The 20,871-nt window shown below is 43.3% G+C and overlaps 4 protein-coding genes and 1 non-coding gene across 6 annotated transcripts; 2 read left to right on the top strand and 3 right to left on the bottom strand.

Moving 5' to 3' along the window:
• Positions 1–129: 129 nt before the first annotated feature.
• TRNAY-GUA (transfer RNA tyrosine (anticodon GUA)) lies at positions 130–214 on the bottom strand. Its single transcript is given in 2 exon segments — positions 130–165; positions 178–214. It is a non-coding gene; the product is annotated as a tRNA-Tyr (tRNA).
• A 1,474-nt stretch (positions 215–1,688) lies between these two features.
• Positions 1,689–4,634, top strand: LOC127768249 (2-carboxy-1,4-naphthoquinone phytyltransferase, chloroplastic). Of its 2 annotated transcripts, none has more exons than XM_052293788.1 (10): positions 1,689–2,047; positions 2,231–2,334; positions 2,443–2,514; positions 2,630–2,768; positions 2,951–3,066; positions 3,155–3,269; positions 3,359–3,397; positions 3,512–3,622; positions 3,717–3,782; positions 3,877–4,634. In XM_052293788.1, exons 1-10 carry the CDS (start codon positions 1,799–1,801, stop codon positions 3,985–3,987), a joined length of 1,122 nt encoding a protein of 373 aa, XP_052149748.1. In that variant the 5' UTR covers positions 1,689–1,798; the 3' UTR covers positions 3,988–4,634. The 2 variants fall into 2 exon arrangements, with proteins under 2 accessions (XP_052149748.1, XP_052149749.1); XM_052293789.1 differs by having other exon boundaries at positions 1,690–2,047; positions 3,170–3,269.
• A 1,305-nt stretch (positions 4,635–5,939) lies between these two features.
• Positions 5,940–7,096, bottom strand: LOC127768250 (leucine-rich repeat extensin-like protein 3). Its single transcript, XM_052293790.1, has one exon. The coding sequence runs from the start codon at positions 6,986–6,988 to the stop codon at positions 6,239–6,241; it is 750 nt and encodes a 249-aa protein (XP_052149750.1). The 5' UTR covers positions 6,989–7,096; the 3' UTR covers positions 5,940–6,238.
• A 4,069-nt stretch (positions 7,097–11,165) lies between these two features.
• Positions 11,166–12,665, bottom strand: LOC127768275 (uncharacterized). The gene is made up of 2 exons (XM_052293823.1): positions 12,103–12,665; positions 11,166–11,874 (listed from the first exon to the last, which is right to left on the bottom strand). The coding sequence occupies exons 1-2, from the start codon at positions 12,358–12,360 to the stop codon at positions 11,671–11,673; spliced, it is 462 nt and encodes a 153-aa protein (XP_052149783.1). The 5' UTR covers positions 12,361–12,665; the 3' UTR covers positions 11,166–11,670.
• A 3,935-nt stretch (positions 12,666–16,600) lies between these two features.
• Positions 16,601–19,421, top strand: LOC127765442 (alcohol dehydrogenase-like 2). Its single transcript, XM_052290349.1, has 10 exons — positions 16,601–16,726; positions 16,842–16,975; positions 17,052–17,095; positions 17,193–17,518; positions 18,048–18,130; positions 18,218–18,293; positions 18,385–18,449; positions 18,545–18,640; positions 18,750–18,911; positions 19,018–19,421. The coding sequence occupies exons 1-10, from the start codon at positions 16,690–16,692 to the stop codon at positions 19,132–19,134; spliced, it is 1,140 nt and encodes a 379-aa protein (XP_052146309.1). The 5' UTR covers positions 16,601–16,689; the 3' UTR covers positions 19,135–19,421.
• Positions 19,422–20,871: the final 1,450 nt, after the last annotated feature.

Below are 20,871 nucleotides of genomic sequence, written 5' to 3'. Positions count from 1 at the left end.
AAAAAGTTCATGAAGAAAGCTTTTGAAATACATATCATTAGATCACAATCTAACATCACGAAATGGTTTGAGGTGTTTAACTTCATTGAGAAGCTATAAAAAGAAAAAATAAGCTATAAAAAGAAAAAATCCGACCTGCCGGATTCGAACCAGCGACCTAAGGATTACCTGCAACAACTACAGTCCTCCGCTCTACCAACTGAGCTAAGGTCGGTTTGCGTTGATTTGTCTATCGATATATTATTGATTCGTTCTCTACAGTTTGCTGTTAAATTTATATTGTAAATACGACACATGCGAAAGTAAAATGGTTTCTACCCTGCAACCGATGTCGAAAATGAAAAAAAGATGGTGGTCTGTAATAGTGGAACTCTGGGCCAGAAGCGGGCCCATGGTGCAGCGGCCTGTTTATCCTTCCACAGTTGGAAGCGAGCAGTGATCGCTGCTCTGTGAAGCCAGCCTCACGCCGTGCCTGCCACTTCAGGGCCGGAGAGACCCAAGGCTTTCGCCGAAGCCCCTCCCACCCACTACTCAACTTGGAACGGGCAAGCCAGCATAGTTAACAACAACATGAACCCAAGCCCAAATTCAGCACCAACCATCCACACCACCTGATGCCCCCACATGGGTTACAAGCTCTCACTACTGAGCTCGGCGGTGCAGAGTCGGTGAGCTGACTATTTAAGCTGGTGCAATGCATTCTAAACTGGCGAGGTGGTACTAAAGAGGAGAGGAATGGGGCAGGCACTTTGCTGTCGTTTCTGAATTTCCGAGTTTCTTGGTCACGGATTTGGGAGGCAGTGCGTTCTCTTGGAATTTTACGCTTTTCTACAAGCCTGTTAAGTTTACGCCGTGTTTTTTTTTGTAATTTTATATGTTACTACATTGTCCTCTTAGGTTTTTGTAATTAGTCTCTGACCGATTTGACAATGTCTTTACTCAGGGGAAATATACATCTTGCTATACATAACCAGTTAGATACTCAGACCTAATTCACTAATTAGGCTGATGGTAAAATCTTAGGCCGACGAAGAACTGGACGTACTGATGTACAGAAGGCCCAATATTTAGCTCACTGGATCAGGACATGAGAAAACTGTAGCAGTTTATGAAAGACCACGGAGACAACCAGTCACGGAACCCAGCAGCGCCCGCAAAAGGATAAGCAGCACGGGCGCGTGCGCGTCGGCTCGGCGCCGGCGTTGCCATACTGCCGCGGCAGAACTCACATACCTCAACTCAAACTGGTGTGTCGGCTCGGTGTTACTCTTCGGCACGCGAGTGCTAGCCAGAGTAGCAAGGCATAGCATGCACACGAGAGTATGCCTGTATGGGTAAAGAATGGCGTATTGGGAGGCACTACTACTCCCACAGTATATGTACTGTTTCAATAGGAGTGGGAGTGTGGGACAATCGTGAATCGTCTCGGCCTCTATGGACGGTGTTGGAATGAAACCACCGTCGAAATTGTTAGGGAGCCAAAATAACCAGCACTGATATAAATTGTTAGGGAATGAATCTCTTTTACCAACTGAAGGACGAAATTTGGACTCCGGCTATAATTGAGACAGGTGGTATGGAGGCCAGGTGACATGGAGGCCGACCCGACCCTGCGGCTGCGGGCTGCCCACCGCCTCACATCCCAGCGGCCCAGCCGACGTAAATCTACCAACCGATGACCGAGCCTTATCCATGCAGACCAAACCGAAGCGTCGGCGCCTGGCCGCGACACGGCGGCACACTCCATGGAACGCCGCGTCTGACCTGAGCCCCCTCGCTTTCCTGCGCCCGGTGCCCGATGCCGCTCGCCGGCATCGCCCTCGCGCCTCTCCTCGTCTCCCACCTCGCGCCTCCACATCATCGCCGCAGCAGCGTTGCTTCCGCCGCCGCCGCCGCCGCGAGGAGGCCGCGCGCGGTTCAGTGCTCCGCTACCGCTACTGCCGCGTCCGGTGAAGGCGCAGGAGACGACGTTGAGCTCTCCCGAGGGACGCTGCTCTGGAGGGCGGCAAAGCTTCCAATCTACTCCGTGGCGCTTGTGCCACTCACGGTGAGTAATTTTACTGTCGACTTGTGAGACACACTTTGCAGCGGCATATTGGTGAAGCTTCGTTCAATCCGTCTATCCATGCCACATAATTTGCTACTCTATTCCTTGATGAAAAAGACCATTGTGTTCATCAAAATATATTCCTGCAAAGTGTGCGATAAAAATATTTCGCTTACCCTGCAGGTTGGAAGCGCCTGTGCTTACCATCATGTGGGTTCATTCTTTGGTAAACGGTATTTTGTTCTCTTGGTTGCATCAGTCCTTGTGATCACTTGGCTCAATCTAAGGTAGGGCACACTAACAAGGATAAACAAAAGCTAACATGGGAATCACTATTGATCCATTGTTACGTTTTATCATGCTCACTTGTTCCTGAGAGTTTGATTTCATTGCAGCAATGATGTTTACGATTCAGATACTGGGGCTGATAAGAACAAGAAGGAATCTGTTGTTAACATCGTTGGCAGGTACTGCTAATACCAAGCAATAATGCAACTACTATGCAAGCTTTTGTTTTTTAAAGATAGTTTGCAACCATTGTTTTAGAAGTGAAAACATGTTACATCGTAATGCACTCTGCAGTCGAACGATGACGCAATATGCTGCAAATATTTCTCTCCTATTCGGATTTATGGGGCTATTTTGGGCCTTTGCCCAAGCTGGGGATGCCAGGTTCATTTTATCGGTAACCTGTGCAATCATCTGTGGCTATGTTTATCAGGTAAATTTTTCTACCCTTTTTCGGAGGAATCATCATGAACTCTAGCACATAAAAAATGTGCCATTTTGCAAGAAGCTATCTACTAACAGCTAAAGCTGAAGCATTTTAGCAGTTCACTATGTTTCACCTCGATTTCTTCAATATCTCAGACATTTCTTCTTTTGTATTTTCTCTTTGTGTAGTGCCCACCATTCCGACTAAGTTACAGGGGACTAGGTGAACCATTATGTTTTGCTGCATTTGGTCCATTGGCAACCACAGCTTTCTACTTCTCAAACAGCAGCAGAAACATTTCCAGGTATCCTCTAAAGCAAGAAGGTTCCCACTATTACTTTCACTTCCAAGGGGATATAATGGCCATTTGCACCTACATTATTTGTCTTGAGATGCTTCAATTACAGCGGAACAGCTCTTCTCCCTCTCAGTAAAACAGTCATTGCTTCATCCATTCTAGTTGGGCTGACGACTACCCTGATACTCTTCTGCAGCCATTTTCATCAGGTATAATTCCTTTGGCATAATTTAGCAATGTGCTGTGATGACTATGAATATTATTGTTGTTGTCAGTGATGGAGTCTGATATTTTGTAGATTGATGGAGATCGTGCTGTTGGGAAAATGTCTCCCCTGGTAATTTTCTCTATTTATGATTATGACCAATGCCTAAAGTTAGCTTTAGCATTTCACTTGTGCAGCTTTGAAAAAAAAATCGTTTACCTCTCGTATGTTTGAACCTACAAACAGGTAAGAATTGGCACCAAAACAGGATCAAGATTAGTGACTCTTGGGGTTGTCACGCTTTATGTTCTTTTGGCTGCTTTTGGCATGAGCAAATCTCTTCCATCAGCTTGCACTGTGAGCCAATGTTCCTTACTGCTTCATGTTGAGATACCGATCCCAAACCAGTTCTTACTTTCTAAACTCAACCATTACTTCTATTGTATTTCAGGTCCTTTGTGCCTTGACACTCCCTGTGGGCAAATGGGTTGTGGACTATGTGCTGAAAAACCATGAAGTAAGTCTCTCATACCACTCTCCCATTTATTTTTTTTAAAAAAAAACTGTCCCCATTTCGGTATCGCCTTATAAGGTTGACATTACAATTTCAGGACAACAGCAAGATTTTCATGGCAAAGTATTACTGTGTTCGGCTACATGCTCTGTTTGGGATGGCACTGGCTTCTGGTTTAGTCTTGGCTAGAAATGGCACACTGGTCTGACAGACGACCAACCTTGACATCCTTGTGAAGACCCAGAGCAGACCGCCGTCTTGCAGTTTCAGACTGAGTACCTCCAGTAGCTGTTTGGTTCCAGAGCAAGCTTGAACGACGAGTGCAATGGCAGTGCAATTGTGCAGCCATTTGGCAGCTAGATTGGGTAGGCAGAGCGAATCAGAGAAAGAAGCACAGGTTTGGAAGCACTGCCAGCCAAGGCAGTGGAGAGTGTAGAGGATGGTAAATTGCCTGAAACCGGAATGAATGGAGAGGTACTTGAGTTGTTGGCTACAGAATCCCAGTCATTTATCTCCATGAGAAAAAAAGCCCAGCTATGCATTTCTTCCCATCGCAGTAAAGATTGCCGTTGCACAGGAGGCTCCCAGTGTGAATTGATTTTCATGCCAGGACAGATAGGACGTCATGTTCTACCATTACTTCTTCCTCCCAAGCACCAACAGCTATTTGGTAGTACACCACTCATCTGGGCAGTTTCGCATGTGCCTTTAACACTTCTAGTTTCCTGGCTAGTGATTTGTGATCTTACTTTTACAGATTTTCTGAGTTTATGGGTGGGAGATGAGTTGGTTCATGATTTTTTTTCTCTGTTTTTAAACTCATGAATTCCTTAATTCTAAAAACAGGTTACTTCAGATCTGACATACAATTTGGATGCAAACCTGTAGTCATTGGCACAAGCGAACGCCTACAGAGAAATAAGACTCTTTGAACTAAACAATTGTATACAGCTGCAAGTGTTTCCCATGCTGTTCAAACCTTACGCAGGTTCGCATGATTTGCCGAAACCACGTAACTTGGATAGCAAAACATCGGAAGGGTGGCGTCAAGCTAACAAATGGACAAAAACAACGAATAACGTCAGGAAGAAGTATATTGTGGCAACAAAAGCACAGGCTAGCGGAGAAGAACGAAAATTCAAAGGGACCAAATAACAGAACAGATGTTGCATCGCAGACCATATACACCTGTATCTTTTCATCATCTCTTTAAAATGGATTTCATGTGATGGCAGAAATGGACACCTGTGATTTTCGGCTGTTGCTTTTCAATCAACTTGACACACAGTAAAATTCCCTTAAGTTGAATATCTCACAAGCTCACCTCCGTTTGAGCTCAAGATAAGCAAGTGTGCTCAGGCCATATACTTGTACCTCGAATATGTTCCCTCCGTGTTCACCCATGAGTCCTTGACCACTTTTGCAATGTCGACAGCTCGACACTTCACCACTAATTCACTGAAGTCAAAAGCTTCTGAAAGTGAAAATCGAGAATAGAAAAATGTGATATTTTCCACTTAATACTTGTCAGTCACCCATTGATTAAGTGCTTATTGAAGCATCAGCTAGAGTGTTAAAATTTTCTTTCACACATTTCCATATTACAAGATGTCAATGTGATCAAGTAAATAAACTTTGTATCATTTACCTCACTGGCGATAGGAAACTTGCCGCTGCTGATATAATGATTCATACAATTTCTAGAGCGTGCAACCTGCAAAGGCTCTAATACTCACGATAAACAAATGAAATCCATCATTAAAAGGAGAAAAGGCAAAGCTGAACGGCGATGTATCACCAAACATATGCTTTACACCACATGTAGCCATAATTAGATGGCCACATTGCACACCAGAAAACAAAACAAAAAATGTCGATATCACACCAGAAATCGAAGCATAATTGCAATCGCCTACAGAACAAAATCTGTCATGAACAATGATCCAAATACCAATCACTCATCAAAGACCAAGCTCAAACATCTGGTGGCATCTGCACCGAGCTTAGATTTGATCAGCTTCTGAGGTGTAATCTGTACTTCACAAACACAAACAAATTAACCTACGGAGTAGTTCAAAACATTTCCAGTACAAGGCATGTAGGATCATGATTCACCAACACCTTAAGAAATCAGATCATGAACAATCATCTTCCATGAAATTCTTCTAAATAAATTTTGCATATAAAGATTTGAGTTTTGCTACTACATATTGCATAAGCTTGTTACAAAATTAGCCAAACATGATCAATTCATCGCCATATACACCAATAAAATATTATAAGGTAGGTAGAACATGCTAAAAAAAAATTGAGCTAAGATTTTAAGGTGAAGCTAACACATTGTAATTGTATTGCTCCTTCCTCCTTTCGTCGTCGCCGCCGCCTCGCCAGATCTCTCCTACACCGGCCATATCTACACATTGGAAGCAGCAGCAGGAGCACCCATGGCTGGTTCTCGGTCACGGGTCGCGGACGCGGGGGCTGGTGGCCGGCATGGGTACACCGGGCGATGGCGGCGTCCGTGGAGAGGGCAGGCACCCGAACCCGAGCGGCGAGGTGGGCACGTGGATCGGCGACGGCATCCCGCGGAGGCGGCGCATGTAGGCCGAGATGGGGGACTCCGCCGTCATGCAGACGGCCGGCAGCGGCGGAAGCGGAGAGAGCGCGGGCGGTGCCGGCGGCAGGATGGGCGGCGGGCGGGGCGGAGCCAGCGGCGGCGGCCGGATGCGGTGGAGGCGGGTCGGAATGGCCGACGGCGGGGGTGGGGGCGGAGGCGCCATGATGGTAGGAGGCGGGGGCTGGGGAGGGGGCATGGAGACGGCGGCGGCGGGGGCCGGCGGCTGAGCCTGAGGCGGGAGGAGGTGGCAGGGGGAGCCGGTGAGCTTCTGGACAACGTCCCGGAAGTCGGACTTGTCGATGTTGTACACAGGCGGTTGCGGCGGCGGGTGGTCAACCGCGGCGGGGGCGGACGAAGGAGGAGCCGGCGGCGGCGGGAGCGGAGGAGGAGAAGGGCGGCGAGGATGCGGCGGCGGCGGTGGCGATTGGGATGCCTTCATCGAAGCCAGAGATGACGAGGAGGTCTGCTTGGAGATCTTGTAGGATGACTTGTTCAGGGCTTTGAGGGCGGAAGAGGCGGCGGCGGCGGAAGCGGAAGAGGCGGGAGGCGGCGGCGGCGGCGGCGGCGGGAGGCTGGACTTGTCCATGACCATGGCGGAGGAGAGAGAGAGGGAGGCGAAGAGAGGGGGGGAGTGAGGTGGGAGTGGGGGATTGGGATTTGAGGAGCGGAGGAGGCGAATAGGCGATAGGCTCTCGTGGGCAACCAGCAGAGGAAAAGGAGTGCACATAGCGGCTAGATTGGTCGAAATCGATTGAGATGTTAAGTTTGCGAAATGAAATTTTTTTTTATATCGTATCGGATGTTTGACCGAATGTTGAAAGGAGTTTTTGGACACGAATGAAAAAACTAATCTCATAACTCGCCTAAAAACCGCGAGACGATTTTTTTAGCCTAATTAATCCGTTATTAGCACATGTGGATTACTGTAGCACTTATAGCTAATCATGAACTAATTAGACTCAAAAGATTCGTCTTCCTCCATAACTGTGCAATTAGTTTTTCTTTTAATCTATATTTAATGCTCCATACATATGGTCAAAAATTCGATGTGATATTTTTGGGAAATACTTTTAGTAACTAAACGGGACCTAACCTACCATGAAATAAAATGAAATCAGACAGACATAAAAGAAATACAATAGTAGCTCTTTGTTATAATATCATAAATAGAACTATGAAAACAGAGACATGTCGATATCAATCGGAAAACGGCAATTCTTGCCCTATTAAATCGTGCTAGTGTCTAAAGCAAACCTATCGGAGCAGAAGCATACTGATGTTAATAGAAAAACGACAATGCTGATTGGAAACACCAAACCCTAGTATAACTGACTAATATGAATTTATATTTATGTTTTTAGGGCAATAAAAATGAAGTAGTACGACCTAAATCCCTGCTTCGATATAGAAGTATTTAAGACTTGATTCAAAACGACACCCTATACCTTATAGCGGGGCAGCGAAGAGGGATGAGCAAAGCAATCACAAGGAGGAGAGAAGAGTAGTTGGCATAGCAAAGTAGAGCGGAACGGATGAGAGAAGAAAGGGTATTTGTTATGTCCGATGATGATGGTGCTATCAATCATGACTCATTCTCGGATTTTCAGTAGTGGCTAATGCATGATGCGTACGCATGAACTCTAAGAAATTCTTACAGAACCCTGTTTCATCATATTTTTATTCTTTTCTTAATATGAAACTTTGGTTTGATCTATCCGTCTAACTTAGCTTAATGAAAATGAGACTAACTATATAACTTCTGATGTTATTTTTTTAAAAAAGAAATCGTAATGTCATCAGCATACAACTAATGTATAAAAGAATACACACAGTGTTACTAAGTTGGCTACCAGTGGAGGCACACCGCACAATAACCAACAAGGTTTGTTTCCATATTTTGCACCACAAATCTTTATGGTGGTCCGCAAATCGATTGTTTTAAAAAAAATCAACAGTTTTTAGCAAATCTGATGAAATTACAGAAAATATACTAAGTTTTATCAATTAATTTACCTGTAGTTACAAATTAATCCAATAATATATCTACCGGCCTTAACGATTTTATCTTTTTCAATATATCCATGAATCTTGACATTGCGAACCTGACAGCCAACAGATCAATGGGTTTTAAAAAAAGTTTAATATCTTTTTAGAAAATCCAATGATTTTTTTAAAAAAATCAGTTTCAACAATTAATGTACGAGTTACCAATTGTTCGATAGTTATCTTATTATCACCTTTTTCAAATGAGTTTACCACTTCTTTTTTTTTTTCTTAACTACTGTTGCTTTCAGGTATATATCCAAATAATTTCAATACAAATAATCATGGGCGAATCCTCACTTGGCAAGGTGTCAACTCCATTAGCAAATAGATCATGTGCCACTTCATTTGTAGGATTTTAATGAAATGCCACTTACTATAATACACAGGATAAAATACCATTCGGTACGATGTCTTCCGAATAAAATACCACTTTAAAGAGTTTTAAGATCAAAATACCCTTAACTCTAGAGATGGAGGGAGGGAGACGGGAGCGTCAGGGAAGACAGACAACGAACAGGGAGCGTGCATGCTAGCGGCGCTACAAGGCTCGCCGAGAGGAGAAGGCAGCGGGGATAACAGGGCGGTGAGCGGTAGGTGGGCCGTGGGGACGAAAGGACGGAAAGAGGAGGGGACGATGCGCGCGCGGGAGAGGAGGGGCGTTGCCAGTGTACGCTCACTGCTCGTGGCACTGTCCTCCTCTCGCTGTCGTCATCACTGCCACCTCTACCTCCCGGCGAGACCTCCAGTGCCGCTGCCACCACCCGCGCGTTTTGCTTCCAGCATCCTGAGAGTATAGCCGCTGTCGAGCTTGGCTATCCCTGACGCTACCCTCTCCCTCCCCCTCTCTCTCTCTCTCCATATATAAGGGTTTTTGGTCTTAAAACTCAATAAAGTGACATTTTATTTGGAAGATAATGTACCAAGTGATATTTTATCGGTGCACTGAATGATATTTCATTGAAACCTCACAAATAGTATATCATATTTTATGTTTCCTCTTACCGCACTATCAATTGGTTTTCCATTATGGATTTTGAGGGAGCCATCAGCTGACTCATGCCGTGGATATTTCAGCTGAACCTTTTGCACTTGCGTGCCATGTGTCGGTCTGTTTGTGACTAGGAATTGTCATGGATTTGTACTGCCCACCTGGATTTATCTTTGTGATTGATCGATAGTAGTAGTGTTTAAATTCACATGTTCAGTTCTGCATGGGTCGTGATCATTTTCAGATCCAGCCACGTATCGCCCTAGCGTTGGTATATAGCTTTCCAATTCCGTCACACACACATGGCAATCACTCCTTAATGAACTTTTTTAAGTACAAAAGCAAACATCAGAAGGTTCATGGCCCCAGATCACAGTATCTCACACACACAGGAGGGCAATCACAGCAGCAACACGGGACCGTACGACCACAGAATCCACCACCGCACTGGCTGGACCACGGGCCGAAGCAAAGAGTGAAGTGAAAAGCGGCAGAAGAGCACAGAAGCAAGCAAAGCAAAGCAATCTTAATCTATGGAATAATCGGCAACTGCAACCATAGCTAGCTCCATGGGAATAAAAAGATGTGTTCCCAAAGGGGACGACGCGACGAGAGGAGGTTGGCGTACGTAAAGACAAGTCCCAAGAGATTACGAGGTGGGGGTTTAGAGCAGGTACAATAGTAGGCTATAAGCCAGCTATAAATATATTTTAAAGAGATAAACAAAGAGATAGAAAAGCACAGCACGAACTCTAAAACATAATATATATATGATAGATGTGACCAGATATTAATAGTATAGTATGCAACTATTGTATAAATTGACTATAAATGATTTGAAGCTAATAGTGGTCTATAATATTAAACTTGCTCTTAGTGGCCATGTGAAGCCGTAATCTTGCGCGCTTTGTTTAAACTCCGGTCGCTTTCTAGCTTTTTAAATATGGAGAGCACGCACGGGGAGTTGCTTTGACCGAAAAGCTCGTCTTTGACCGGGCAAGGGCAGGACTGTCAATGGACACTGAGTATGCTGCCTGCGTTCGTGCGTGATCTACTGGATCCCGATTCTGCTCGGGGACAAAGTGTGTAGTTTGATCATCATTGAGATAAGATTGGATTAATTAGCGTGTGTTTCTGGTCTAATTGGTGTAGTGGTAGACGTTTAGTAGCGTCGAAGATATTATTTTTCAATGACGAAAACTCGCGTCAGATAAGACTCTTCGTCATCAGTTACCGAGTGTTACGTGCATAAGAGCAAGTTTAATAGTATAACCAACTACTAACTTCAATTTATTTATAGCCAATCTAATAGCTTATTTATACAATAGTTATATACTACACTATTAATACCTGGTCCTACCTGTCATACACACCCGGTGTCTTGGAGTCCGTGCTATAGCTGGCTATAAATCTATAGCCCGCTACTCTTCTCTCTCCTTATTTATCTGCTTAAAATATGTTTACAGCTGGTTTATAGCCTGTTACTGTACCTGCTCTAATATGTGATATTTCGTGTTGTTTATCCGTCTAAAATGGGATTTGAGTATTTGACTCAGTCACAACTCACAAGTAGGACATGTTCTCAGGATAAACTCGAGAGATCAAGAGATCGATGAGGACAATTATAAATTTGCCACTGCTTTAAATTATTATTATAAGACTGCCACTAGAAAATTATGAAATGACACTGGAACTGTAATTCGAATAGTATCTTTACAAAATTAAAAAAATAGTGGTAAATTTACAAATGCCTAAAGATTGATCGATATATCAGTGTCGGGGCTACTTAATGGATGGATATGGCCCAGCCGTGCATGAGATCGATTCGGTGATGGGCCGGAAGTACGTACGCCAACGCCAACGCGGCCTATCCATAAGCCCAGATGATGGGCCTGACCCAATCAATCGAACCGAACGGCAAAAGAAATAAGTTCATCTTAGGTCCCTTAACTTGTCAACGAATCCGATTTTCGTCCTTCAACCGGAAACCAGATAAAACACGTCCCTCAACTGTCAAAACCAGTGCAGATGAGGTCCCTCGGCGGTTTTAATGGCGGTTTTGACTGACATGGCGCCTACGTGGCTAATTTAACTTGGTCTTCATCTGATGTGGCATTGACGTGGCGCTTACGTGGCAATTCAATTCCAAAAAATAATAAACCTCCAAGGGCCCACATGTCAGGTTTACATAGAAATTAATAAAAAAATGGTAAGACCCACGTGGGCCCCACATGTCATTCTCAGCCATCTCTTCTTCCTCCTCTCTCTCTCCCCATCTCCCTCTCTTCGACTCTCTCTCCCCTCTCCTCTCTAGCGACGGTGGCACGGCTCCGGCGGCTGTGGCCCTGGCTGCGGCGCTCGGCGGAGATGAGCTGGGCGTCGGTGCCCATGCCACCGCCTCCTCCATTGACCTCGCCGTCGCCGGTCTCCTCCAGTATACTCAACTGCATCAAGAGGTATATACTCTTTCTAAGAAAAGAATGGCAAGATAAAGAGCCGACATTGCAGAGTAACAACACTGCTACTCCAGTAAACACTGAGAGGCAGAGTGTACATGTAAACCAAACTCATTTTCCCATTCAACTGCTATTTGCCATGCTAATTACTAAATTGAGCATAGAAAGGATCAAAGAATTAATTAACCCGTCGCTGCCGCGGCTCCTGCAACCAACCTGCACCTTCGCGCTGGCGCCGGCGACCAAGAAGCACCCAGGCTTGCTCCCGAGCTCGAGCGAGACGGAGCCGGGCTTCCCGTCGAGCCCCGGCACGACGTTGAACATGCCACCGCCTCCTCCATTGACCTCACCGTCGCCGGCGACCTCCCGCCCAAATCGGGCCTGAGCTTGCGACGCTCCTTGTGGGTGGTGGCGAGCGCGTCGTGGAGGGCGGGGAGTGAGTCGGGCCGGCGACCTCCCGCCCAAATCCGCCATCTCCGCCCACCCCCGCGGCGGCGGCGACCACCACGCCGCCGGTCTCCTCCAAGAAGACGCTCGCCGCCGCGCCGACCACCCCCGCCACCCCGGCCCCCGCCGCGGCGCCCACCACCCCAGGTCCGGCCACCGCGCCACCCGCCAAGTCCACCAAGGCACCCGGCCAAGGCCACCCCGCCGCCGGCCTCCTCATCCCCGCCGCGGCGCACGCCGAGCCGCCGCCGCCGGAGCTCGCCCACCTGCCTCGCTCGCCTGCTCCACCGCCCACCTGCGCCGTCCGCTGCCCGCGAAGAAGAAGAGAGAGAGAGGGGAAGAAGAGAGAAGTGAGGATGAAGAGAGAAGGGAGAGGGAAGAAGAGTGGAATGAGACTGACATGTGGGGCCCACGTGGGCCCCACTATTTTAAAATTATTTTTGTGTGCAGCTGACATGTGGCCCCGTGGTTTTTATTATTTTTTAAGGTAGAATTGCCACGTAAGCGCCACGTCAATGCCACGTGTAACGAAGACCTAGTCAAATAAGCCACGTAGGCACCACGTCAGCCAAAACCGCCTTCAAAACCGCCGAGGAAACTCGTTTGCCCGGTTTTCATAAGTTGAGGTACGAGTCGTATCCGGTTTTGCAGACAAGCAATGAAAATTGGAATGGGTGACAAATAAAGGGACCCAAAGTGAACTTATTCCACGGCAAAACCGTCGTCCAGTTCAATTCTCAACAGGGTTCGCTAGGGAGATTTTTTTTTAAAATTTTTTTTTTAGTAAAATATTTTAAAGACAATTTTTCTGTTCCGGAAATTTACAAATCTACTCGACTCTCACCTTCTAGAAGTGCGTTTTTTTAAAAAAATATTTCTGTAAATATTTTAATAAAAAATTAAAAAAAATCTCGCTAGGGACAGAGTCATTGCTATTTATTTTTTATATTTTTTAGAACAGGGTCATTGCTAGTTGCCACACTGCCAGAATCTGATTGGGGCATATCATATCACCACGCCACATGCGTTACACGCCTACACGAGAGTGGGACCAAATCACGCATGACATTTCCCCTCTTTTAAGGGTGTGTTTAATTCACGAAAAGGAAATCGTTAGGTATCACATCACATCAGACATTTGATCGGATATCGAAAGGGATTTTTAGACACGAATGAAAAAACTAATTTCATAACTCGCTTGGAAACAACGAGACGAATTTATTAAGCCTAATGAATCCGTCATTAGCATATGTGGATTACTGTAGCACTTTATGGCAAATCATGGACTAATTAGATTCAAAAGATCCGTCTCGCAATTTCTATACAAACTGTGTAATTGGTTTTCTATCTATATATTTAATGCTCTATGCATGTGTTCAAAGATTCGATGTGACGTTTTTGGACAAATTTTTTTAAACTAAACAAGGCCTAATTTATATAAGAAAACATATATATATATATATATATATATATATATATATATATATATATATATATATATATATATATATATATCATACATATTCTCAGTCATATGAATGATTACATGCTCTTATCTTTACGAGTATTTCTGAAAAGTTAGACCAACCTATCTTGTAATTAATGTAGCCATCACGAATACCTCGTTATCGACGGATATACCTCGCTTATTCATATGTACAAACAGACTCCATCTTTATCGCTGCAGATGTGACCATGAATGCACTGCAGATATGACAATGAATGCAGATGTTGATATGATACTAGCAGACACAAATGCTAGTAGTACGTAGTAGTAGATAAGTTAAATATAATAAAGATCTGAAAACTGAAAACTGATCAATAAACCTTCTGCCCGGTCGGCCGGCCGGCCCACATTTTATAAAATCAAACAATATGTCTTAATTCTCTGATGTAAGTATGTAACAGAGGCAATTATATCCCACTAATTTGACAAATACAACTATATCCCTATAATTTGACAAATATAATTCACTCCTGGTATAAGAAAAACTACTTCAGCCCGAGGGGCTATATCGGCCAGTGAGGTTGTTTTCTTTTCTCACTCTCCAAATGAGATAGTAGCGTGAATGCATGATATACCTAACGTCGGTCCAAAAGAGAGAAATTGCTCATTTGACCATATTTATAGACCTAACTACTAATTTTATCTCATATTTTCTAGTTTGTTTATTTGACCCAACTTATTCAAATCGACACCATCTAATGCCTGCTGCGCCTGGAGGATGTAGTGATTATGGTGGCGGCTGCTGCTGTTGGTGTGATTGATGTTGGATGTGAATGTTAGTTGGATTTGGAGAATGCCTGGAGAATGTGCTTTTGCTTCATTTAATGTAATTTGAGATGAACAAGACATAGAAAATGATGTTAAAATTTTGTATGTCTGCCATAATTATGTCATTTTTTAGAAATAGAAGTAAGAATTGTCAAATTTAAGCCAAATTTATCAAATTTTAAGCCCAAATTGTTGAAATTGTCTAAAATATATCAAGCTATGCCATATTCGTTACAAATATGTTTAAAATGTCCAAACAAAAATAAAATTTGATACAACCGGGTGAAATGAGTAAGGGTAAAAAAGATAATTAGTCCCTTAGTTAACACCGTTATCTTATCTTTGCGAGTAAGGTCAGCCTCCATTTTCGATTTTGAAAAACATGATCAAATGAGAAAACCTAAAAAAAATAGGATCTAATTTATAGTTACGCTTTAAAATAGAATCAAATAAGCAATTTTCTGAAAAAAAAAGATATTATCTGCTCGGGGTCGGTTGAAGCTGCTTCACTCTTGCTCTGCTTAGGTATAGTCGTGTTTCAGAGTTGCAGGTTCATGAAGTGGATCAAATAATTGACTTACTCTTATTTTACACTACTTTGTTAGGGAAAATGAGTTGTTTTATTCATCAGGGTGACAACAATTTTGTCTAAACTTCCATTGGAGCTTTATTCGGTGGTAGCAATCCGTTGCTTACATAATACGAGTAACTAGCATTTAGGATCAGATCACATTACCCGATGTCAAAATTAAGGGGGTACCTGGGCATTTACCTTACTACCATGATTTACTAGGGTATGCCAAAACCAAATCCGCCAGGGTAAGGACAGGTTAGAAACATAGGTTGAGATCAGCATCAACATGTGCATGTAGTCGTATATTGCCAATGGCATTATAGGGGTGGGGCAAGGATAGAGATGGAGGTTGAAAATATCCACATGTGTATATACCTGTAGTTTGGCGGTATTATATGAACAGGATAGATGGAGGTTGAATGCATCTATACGTGCATGTACTACCAAATTCTAGAAAACTGGAACACACAAGGCGATCATCACTTTGGCCGTACATATAAGAAAAGAATAGAGAGACATGGAGGTTGAATGCATCTATATGTGTATGTACTACCAAATTTTAGAAAAGTGGAACAAGAAAATGCGATCATCCATATGTCAGATATAGCATTTGAACACGGGTGTGGACAACTTCCACCGCAAAGATCCTGGCTAGCTGACCTACACTATATCTCCCAAAAATAAGGCCTGAGTTTACTTACAAACTTTTTCTTCAAACTTCCAACTTTTCCATCATATCAAAACTTTTCTACACACGTAAACTTCTAACTTTTTCATCACATTATTTTAATTTCAATCAAACTTTTAATTTTAACGTGAACTAAACACAACCTAAAAAGAAGAAAGGTTAGCATAAAAGTCCGAGAAAACGACGTGAGTGAACAGGTTGCTAAACAGTAGTGGTTTGTATGGAGTGTTTTGATTTCTACTTTTATTTGGAAGATGCATGAGTTCTACTACTACCTCCATTTTTTACTATATGACATCATTGACTTTTTAATCAATATTTAAACATTCATTTTATTTAAAATTATTGTGGAAATATAAAATAAATTAAGTCATGCTTGAAAAACATTTGATAATAAATCAAGTTACAATAAAATAAATAATATTTATATATTTTTTAATAAAACAAATGATTAAACGTATAAAAAAATTAACAGCGTTATATATTAGAAAACGGAGAGAGTACTGTTTCATTAAGCGGAATAGAGAGTTTTTTTTTTTTTTTTTGAAAACAACAAGGTCCTAATCAGGACCAGTTCACCATGTGGAGGCCAGGCAAAGCAAAAGCTAGCGGACTCCACTACAGAGTTTTATTCATGTTTTGTTTTCTATCGCATGTATTGACTAAGGATAGTAAATCAAACCTACCACATATGGGTGAAATCGATTATTCGTTCCATCATGATTGGGGTAGGTTAGTTAGGGATCTATTTATAGCCACAGAACATTGCCCTGGAGAATACACTGCTGCAGTGCTGCTTAAGCTCGCCATCCAGCCGCAATGGAAGATCAGAGCCTGAAGCCCATCCGTTGCAAAGGTACACAATTCACTTACAGAGATCAGATCTGCATAGCTCCTTGGTACTACTACTACTACTACTCAATTCCTCACGCATGATATATGATTGATACATATCGACGACGACGATGCAGCGGCGGTCTGTAGAGCGGCCAGTGAGCCACTGATCGTCGAGGAGATCGTCGTCGATCCTCCGAAAGCCTACGAGATCCGCATCAAGATCATCTGCACCTCCCTGTGCCACACCGATGTCACCCTCTGGCACAAGGTATACGTACGTTCCCCCATCTGATCAAACCATGTGAAAGAATCACGTATAATTTGCTTTTATAATTTCATAATAGGTAGACCCTGCCTTTCCAAGAATCTTGGGCCACGAGGCCTACGGGTATGTTCGTTCTTCCCTGATGCTTTAATTTTCCTCTTCGCCAATCCGAAAATTCGAATTCGAGAATCTCTAACTATATCTGTTTGTTTTTTTTAAGGGTGGTGGAGAGCGTGGGGGAGAACGTGGAGGGGTTCGCGGCGGGGGACACGGTGGTGCCGACGTTCATGGGGCAGTGCGACTCGTGCGCCAGCTGCGCGGCGGAGTGGACGAACCAGTGCACCGCCGTGCCGTTCACCATGGGCCCCGGGATGCGGCGCGACGGCACAACCAGGTTCTGGGACGGCGAAGGGAAGCCGCTCAGCGACACGGTGGCCGTCACCAGCTTCAGCCAGTACACCGTCGTCGACGTCAACCAGGTCGTCAAGGTCGACCCCGCCGTGCCGCCGAAAATCGCCTGCCTCCTCGGCTGCTGCGGCGGCACCGGTGAGCCTGAGATTCGCAGATATATTGAACTTGCTTGGTAGAGCCAAATCAATCAAAAACAGTTTCAACTTCACCTAAAATGGATACGGAGTTGGATGGAACGTCTTTCACAAAATGAACTAGATATACGAAGCTTGGTTTAAACTACGAGATTTGCTCCGGTCAGTAAAAAGTATCTCGAGGTACTAGTATCTCACGGTACCAAATCGTTTCCGATCGTTTGATCTAGTTGGACAGGATGGGCATTGCTAGATCCAACGATTGAAAACGATTTGATACCGTGAGGTACTGGTACTTCGAGATTTTTTTTTTGGACTGAAGCAAATCTCTTAAACTATTCTACAACTCCACTTCATAGTTCAGACTCAACTCCTGAAGTTAAATTTAGGATTTGAGTTTTACCAAACAGTTCCATATTTTAGCACGCTACAAACGAATTGGGGGAGCCTGAGCCTGAAATGCCATTTGCCTGATTGCCTTACCTCTGAACTGTGCACTGACATTCATTGCATCATTGAATGTCGATCAGGGGTAGGAGCAGCATGGAGGTTGGCCAAAGTGCAACCCGGTTCGTCGGTGGTTGTCTTCGGGCTGGGATCCGTCGGATTGGCGGTAAGCTAGAGGTGAAGCAGTGTAATTTCTTACTCGGATACATGATGAGTTGACGACCGCTGCAAATATTTTGACTTTTTTTTTCAGGTAGTGCAAGGGGCAAAAATGTGTGGAGCAACGAAGATTATCGGTGTTGATTTGAATCCTAACAAAGAGGAAGTTGGCAAGTCCAAATTATTTTTCCTGTGTATAACACGCAGTGAAGAAGAATCTTTGCATTTTCTCACAACTGAAGAAACCTCTACTTTTTGCAGGAAAAGAGTTCGGTGTGACTGATTTCGTCAATCCATCCCAACTCGGCGACAAATCCGTCAGTGAGGTGAGGAAACACGCCATTTGGCACCACCCTACAGAAATCATCTGCTAATGGATCCAAACTCGTCAGTCAACGTTGTTAATTCTGTTCTATCCTAGGTGATCAATGCGATGACAGACGGTGGCGCTGACTACAGCTTCGAGTGCATCGGTATCTCGTCGGTGATGACTGAGGCAGTCAGAAGCACCAAATCAGTTCTGATCTCACCACACTGATTCAGACATTCAGTGATCTAATAATCGCGTGTTAATAATTCAGAGGAGAATATTTGCAGCGGGAATTAATAATCGTGTGTTAATGCAGGGACGGGGCAAGACGATCATTCTGGGGGTCGAGAAGGACAGCCAGCCGTTGTGCCTGCCGTCCTTCGAGTTTCTGTTCGGCAAGTGCGTCATGGGATCGCTCTTCGGTGGGGCCAAACCCAAAACTGACATCCCAATCCTCGCCGAGAAATGCATGAACAAGGTTGCGTTTTTATAAATTCAGTTCGCGGTTTCAGTTTCAGACGAAACTAGACTCTTCCTAATTGTAATGCATGTGCTTTGTGTGTGTTGTGCAAATGCAAATGCAGGAGCTGGAATTGGAGAAGCTGGTCACTCATGAGGTAGGCCTGACGGAGATAAACACAGCCTTCGATTTGCTTCTGCAGGGAAAGAGCCTGAGATGCATCATATGGATGGACAAGTGATGGCCACAACTTGGGGTGGGGATGCTTTTCCTGTTCAGGTTCTGAATTTGGTTGATTGATGTGTTCAATAAGTATGCTGTTTGTTTCGCTGGTGTTGCTGAAACAAGGAGTAATACACTAATACGTCCATCAGCCATCACGAATAACTGATGTACACTTAATTTCATGGGCGGTTAGCAGCATCCTCCTTTCTGAATCAATGCAGAATATTTTCATTCCAAAAGAAAAGGATTATCTTTCTTACGGAGTATGTTCAGATTTGCGTGTAAAGAACTGGATTAGTCCAATCTTGTTTCTTTTTTTTTTTTTTTGATCTCAGTCCAATCTTGTTTCTGAAACTGAACGGTGAGGTCGCACTCTCCGGGTCTCCTGTTTCTTAAGCGGGTAATTTTACCATTTTTAAGAAAGTACTAGAGGTACTATATTTTTCTAGTGTAAAATTTGATACCTCCAGATACTAACTACTAATTATCTTAAGGTACTAAAAATTTTAGTGTAAAATTTAGGTACCTTAAGGTACTTTTTTAAGGACCTTCAAACTCCTCTTCTTCAGCTGTCTTTAGTCCTGGAGCAATTCTACAGTCCTTAAGGAGGTACCATGAGGTATTAAAAATTTAGTGTAAAATTTAGTATCTCATGGTACATCATAGTATCTAAATATTAAGATGTACCAAATTTATAATAGAAAAAATAATATCTCATGGTAACTTCTCAAGAACTGTAAAATTACTCTTAGTCCTGCGCCTTTGGGCGTGAAAGCGTGTGGACCATTGATGAGATCGAGTTGATCTCCAGGGCCATAGGCCGAAAAGTTGAAGCCTAAGCCCTACCTGTCTTTCGCATATCAAATCCTGCCCACAAACCACTTCTATGAGATTATCTCAGGTCGGATGAATTTGTTTCTAATTTTGTGCGCAGACACCATCTTAGGCGAGTTTAGTTCCAAATTTTTTCTTCAAACTTCCAACTTTTCCATCACATAAAACTTTCCTACACACGTAAACTTCCAACTTTTCCGTCACATCGTTCCAATTTTAACCAAACTTCTAATTTTAGCGTGAACTAAACACACCCTTAACATCAAATGCTATTTTCCTTGTTCTTTAGAGATTATCTCAGGTCGGATGAATTTGTTTCTAATTTTGTGCGCAGACACAATCTTAACATCAAATGCTATTTTCCTTGTTTCTTTATGAGCCAGTTTTGGCGCGGCGGCTGGCGGTTACACGAGTAAACGGGCGATCAAAAAAGAGTGCAAGAGATGCCATAATAGATTGAAATAAGACGTGTCTACAACGAGATCGTTCTCTATATGGTCATAACCAGCTACCTCAATCTCATATCTAGTTGCTACTAGTATACTCAAAAGTGCATGTATTTTTTTCTTCTTATGGAATTTTCTCTTAGATTATCCATCCGATTTACGATCCGATTAAACCATTGTGTTCATAACAATTAAATATTTATAACAAGATCTCAAATAACTATATTTTTATGAAAAAAATAGAAATTACTTTTATAATATATCTAAATTACTTTTAGATTTTATTAAATTACTTCTTAGTCATAAAAGTAATTTAATAAAGCTTGAAAGTAATTTACCTATACTATAGAAGTAACTTAAAACAAAAGTGAAGTAACTTGTTATGGCATTAAAAGAAATCTATACATTCATGTTGTGAGTTGTTTATTTTATAATCATTTTTAGTCAATGATGTAATTTATGCTGATTAAATT

This window comes from Oryza glaberrima, chromosome 3 (assembly GCF_000147395.1).
Source record: "Oryza glaberrima chromosome 3, OglaRS2, whole genome shotgun sequence".
Lineage (NCBI taxonomy): Eukaryota > Viridiplantae > Streptophyta > Magnoliopsida > Poales > Poaceae > Oryza > Oryza glaberrima.
Note: the sequence above shows the minus strand (reverse complement) of the source record. Positions and strands in the feature narration are given on the sequence as shown.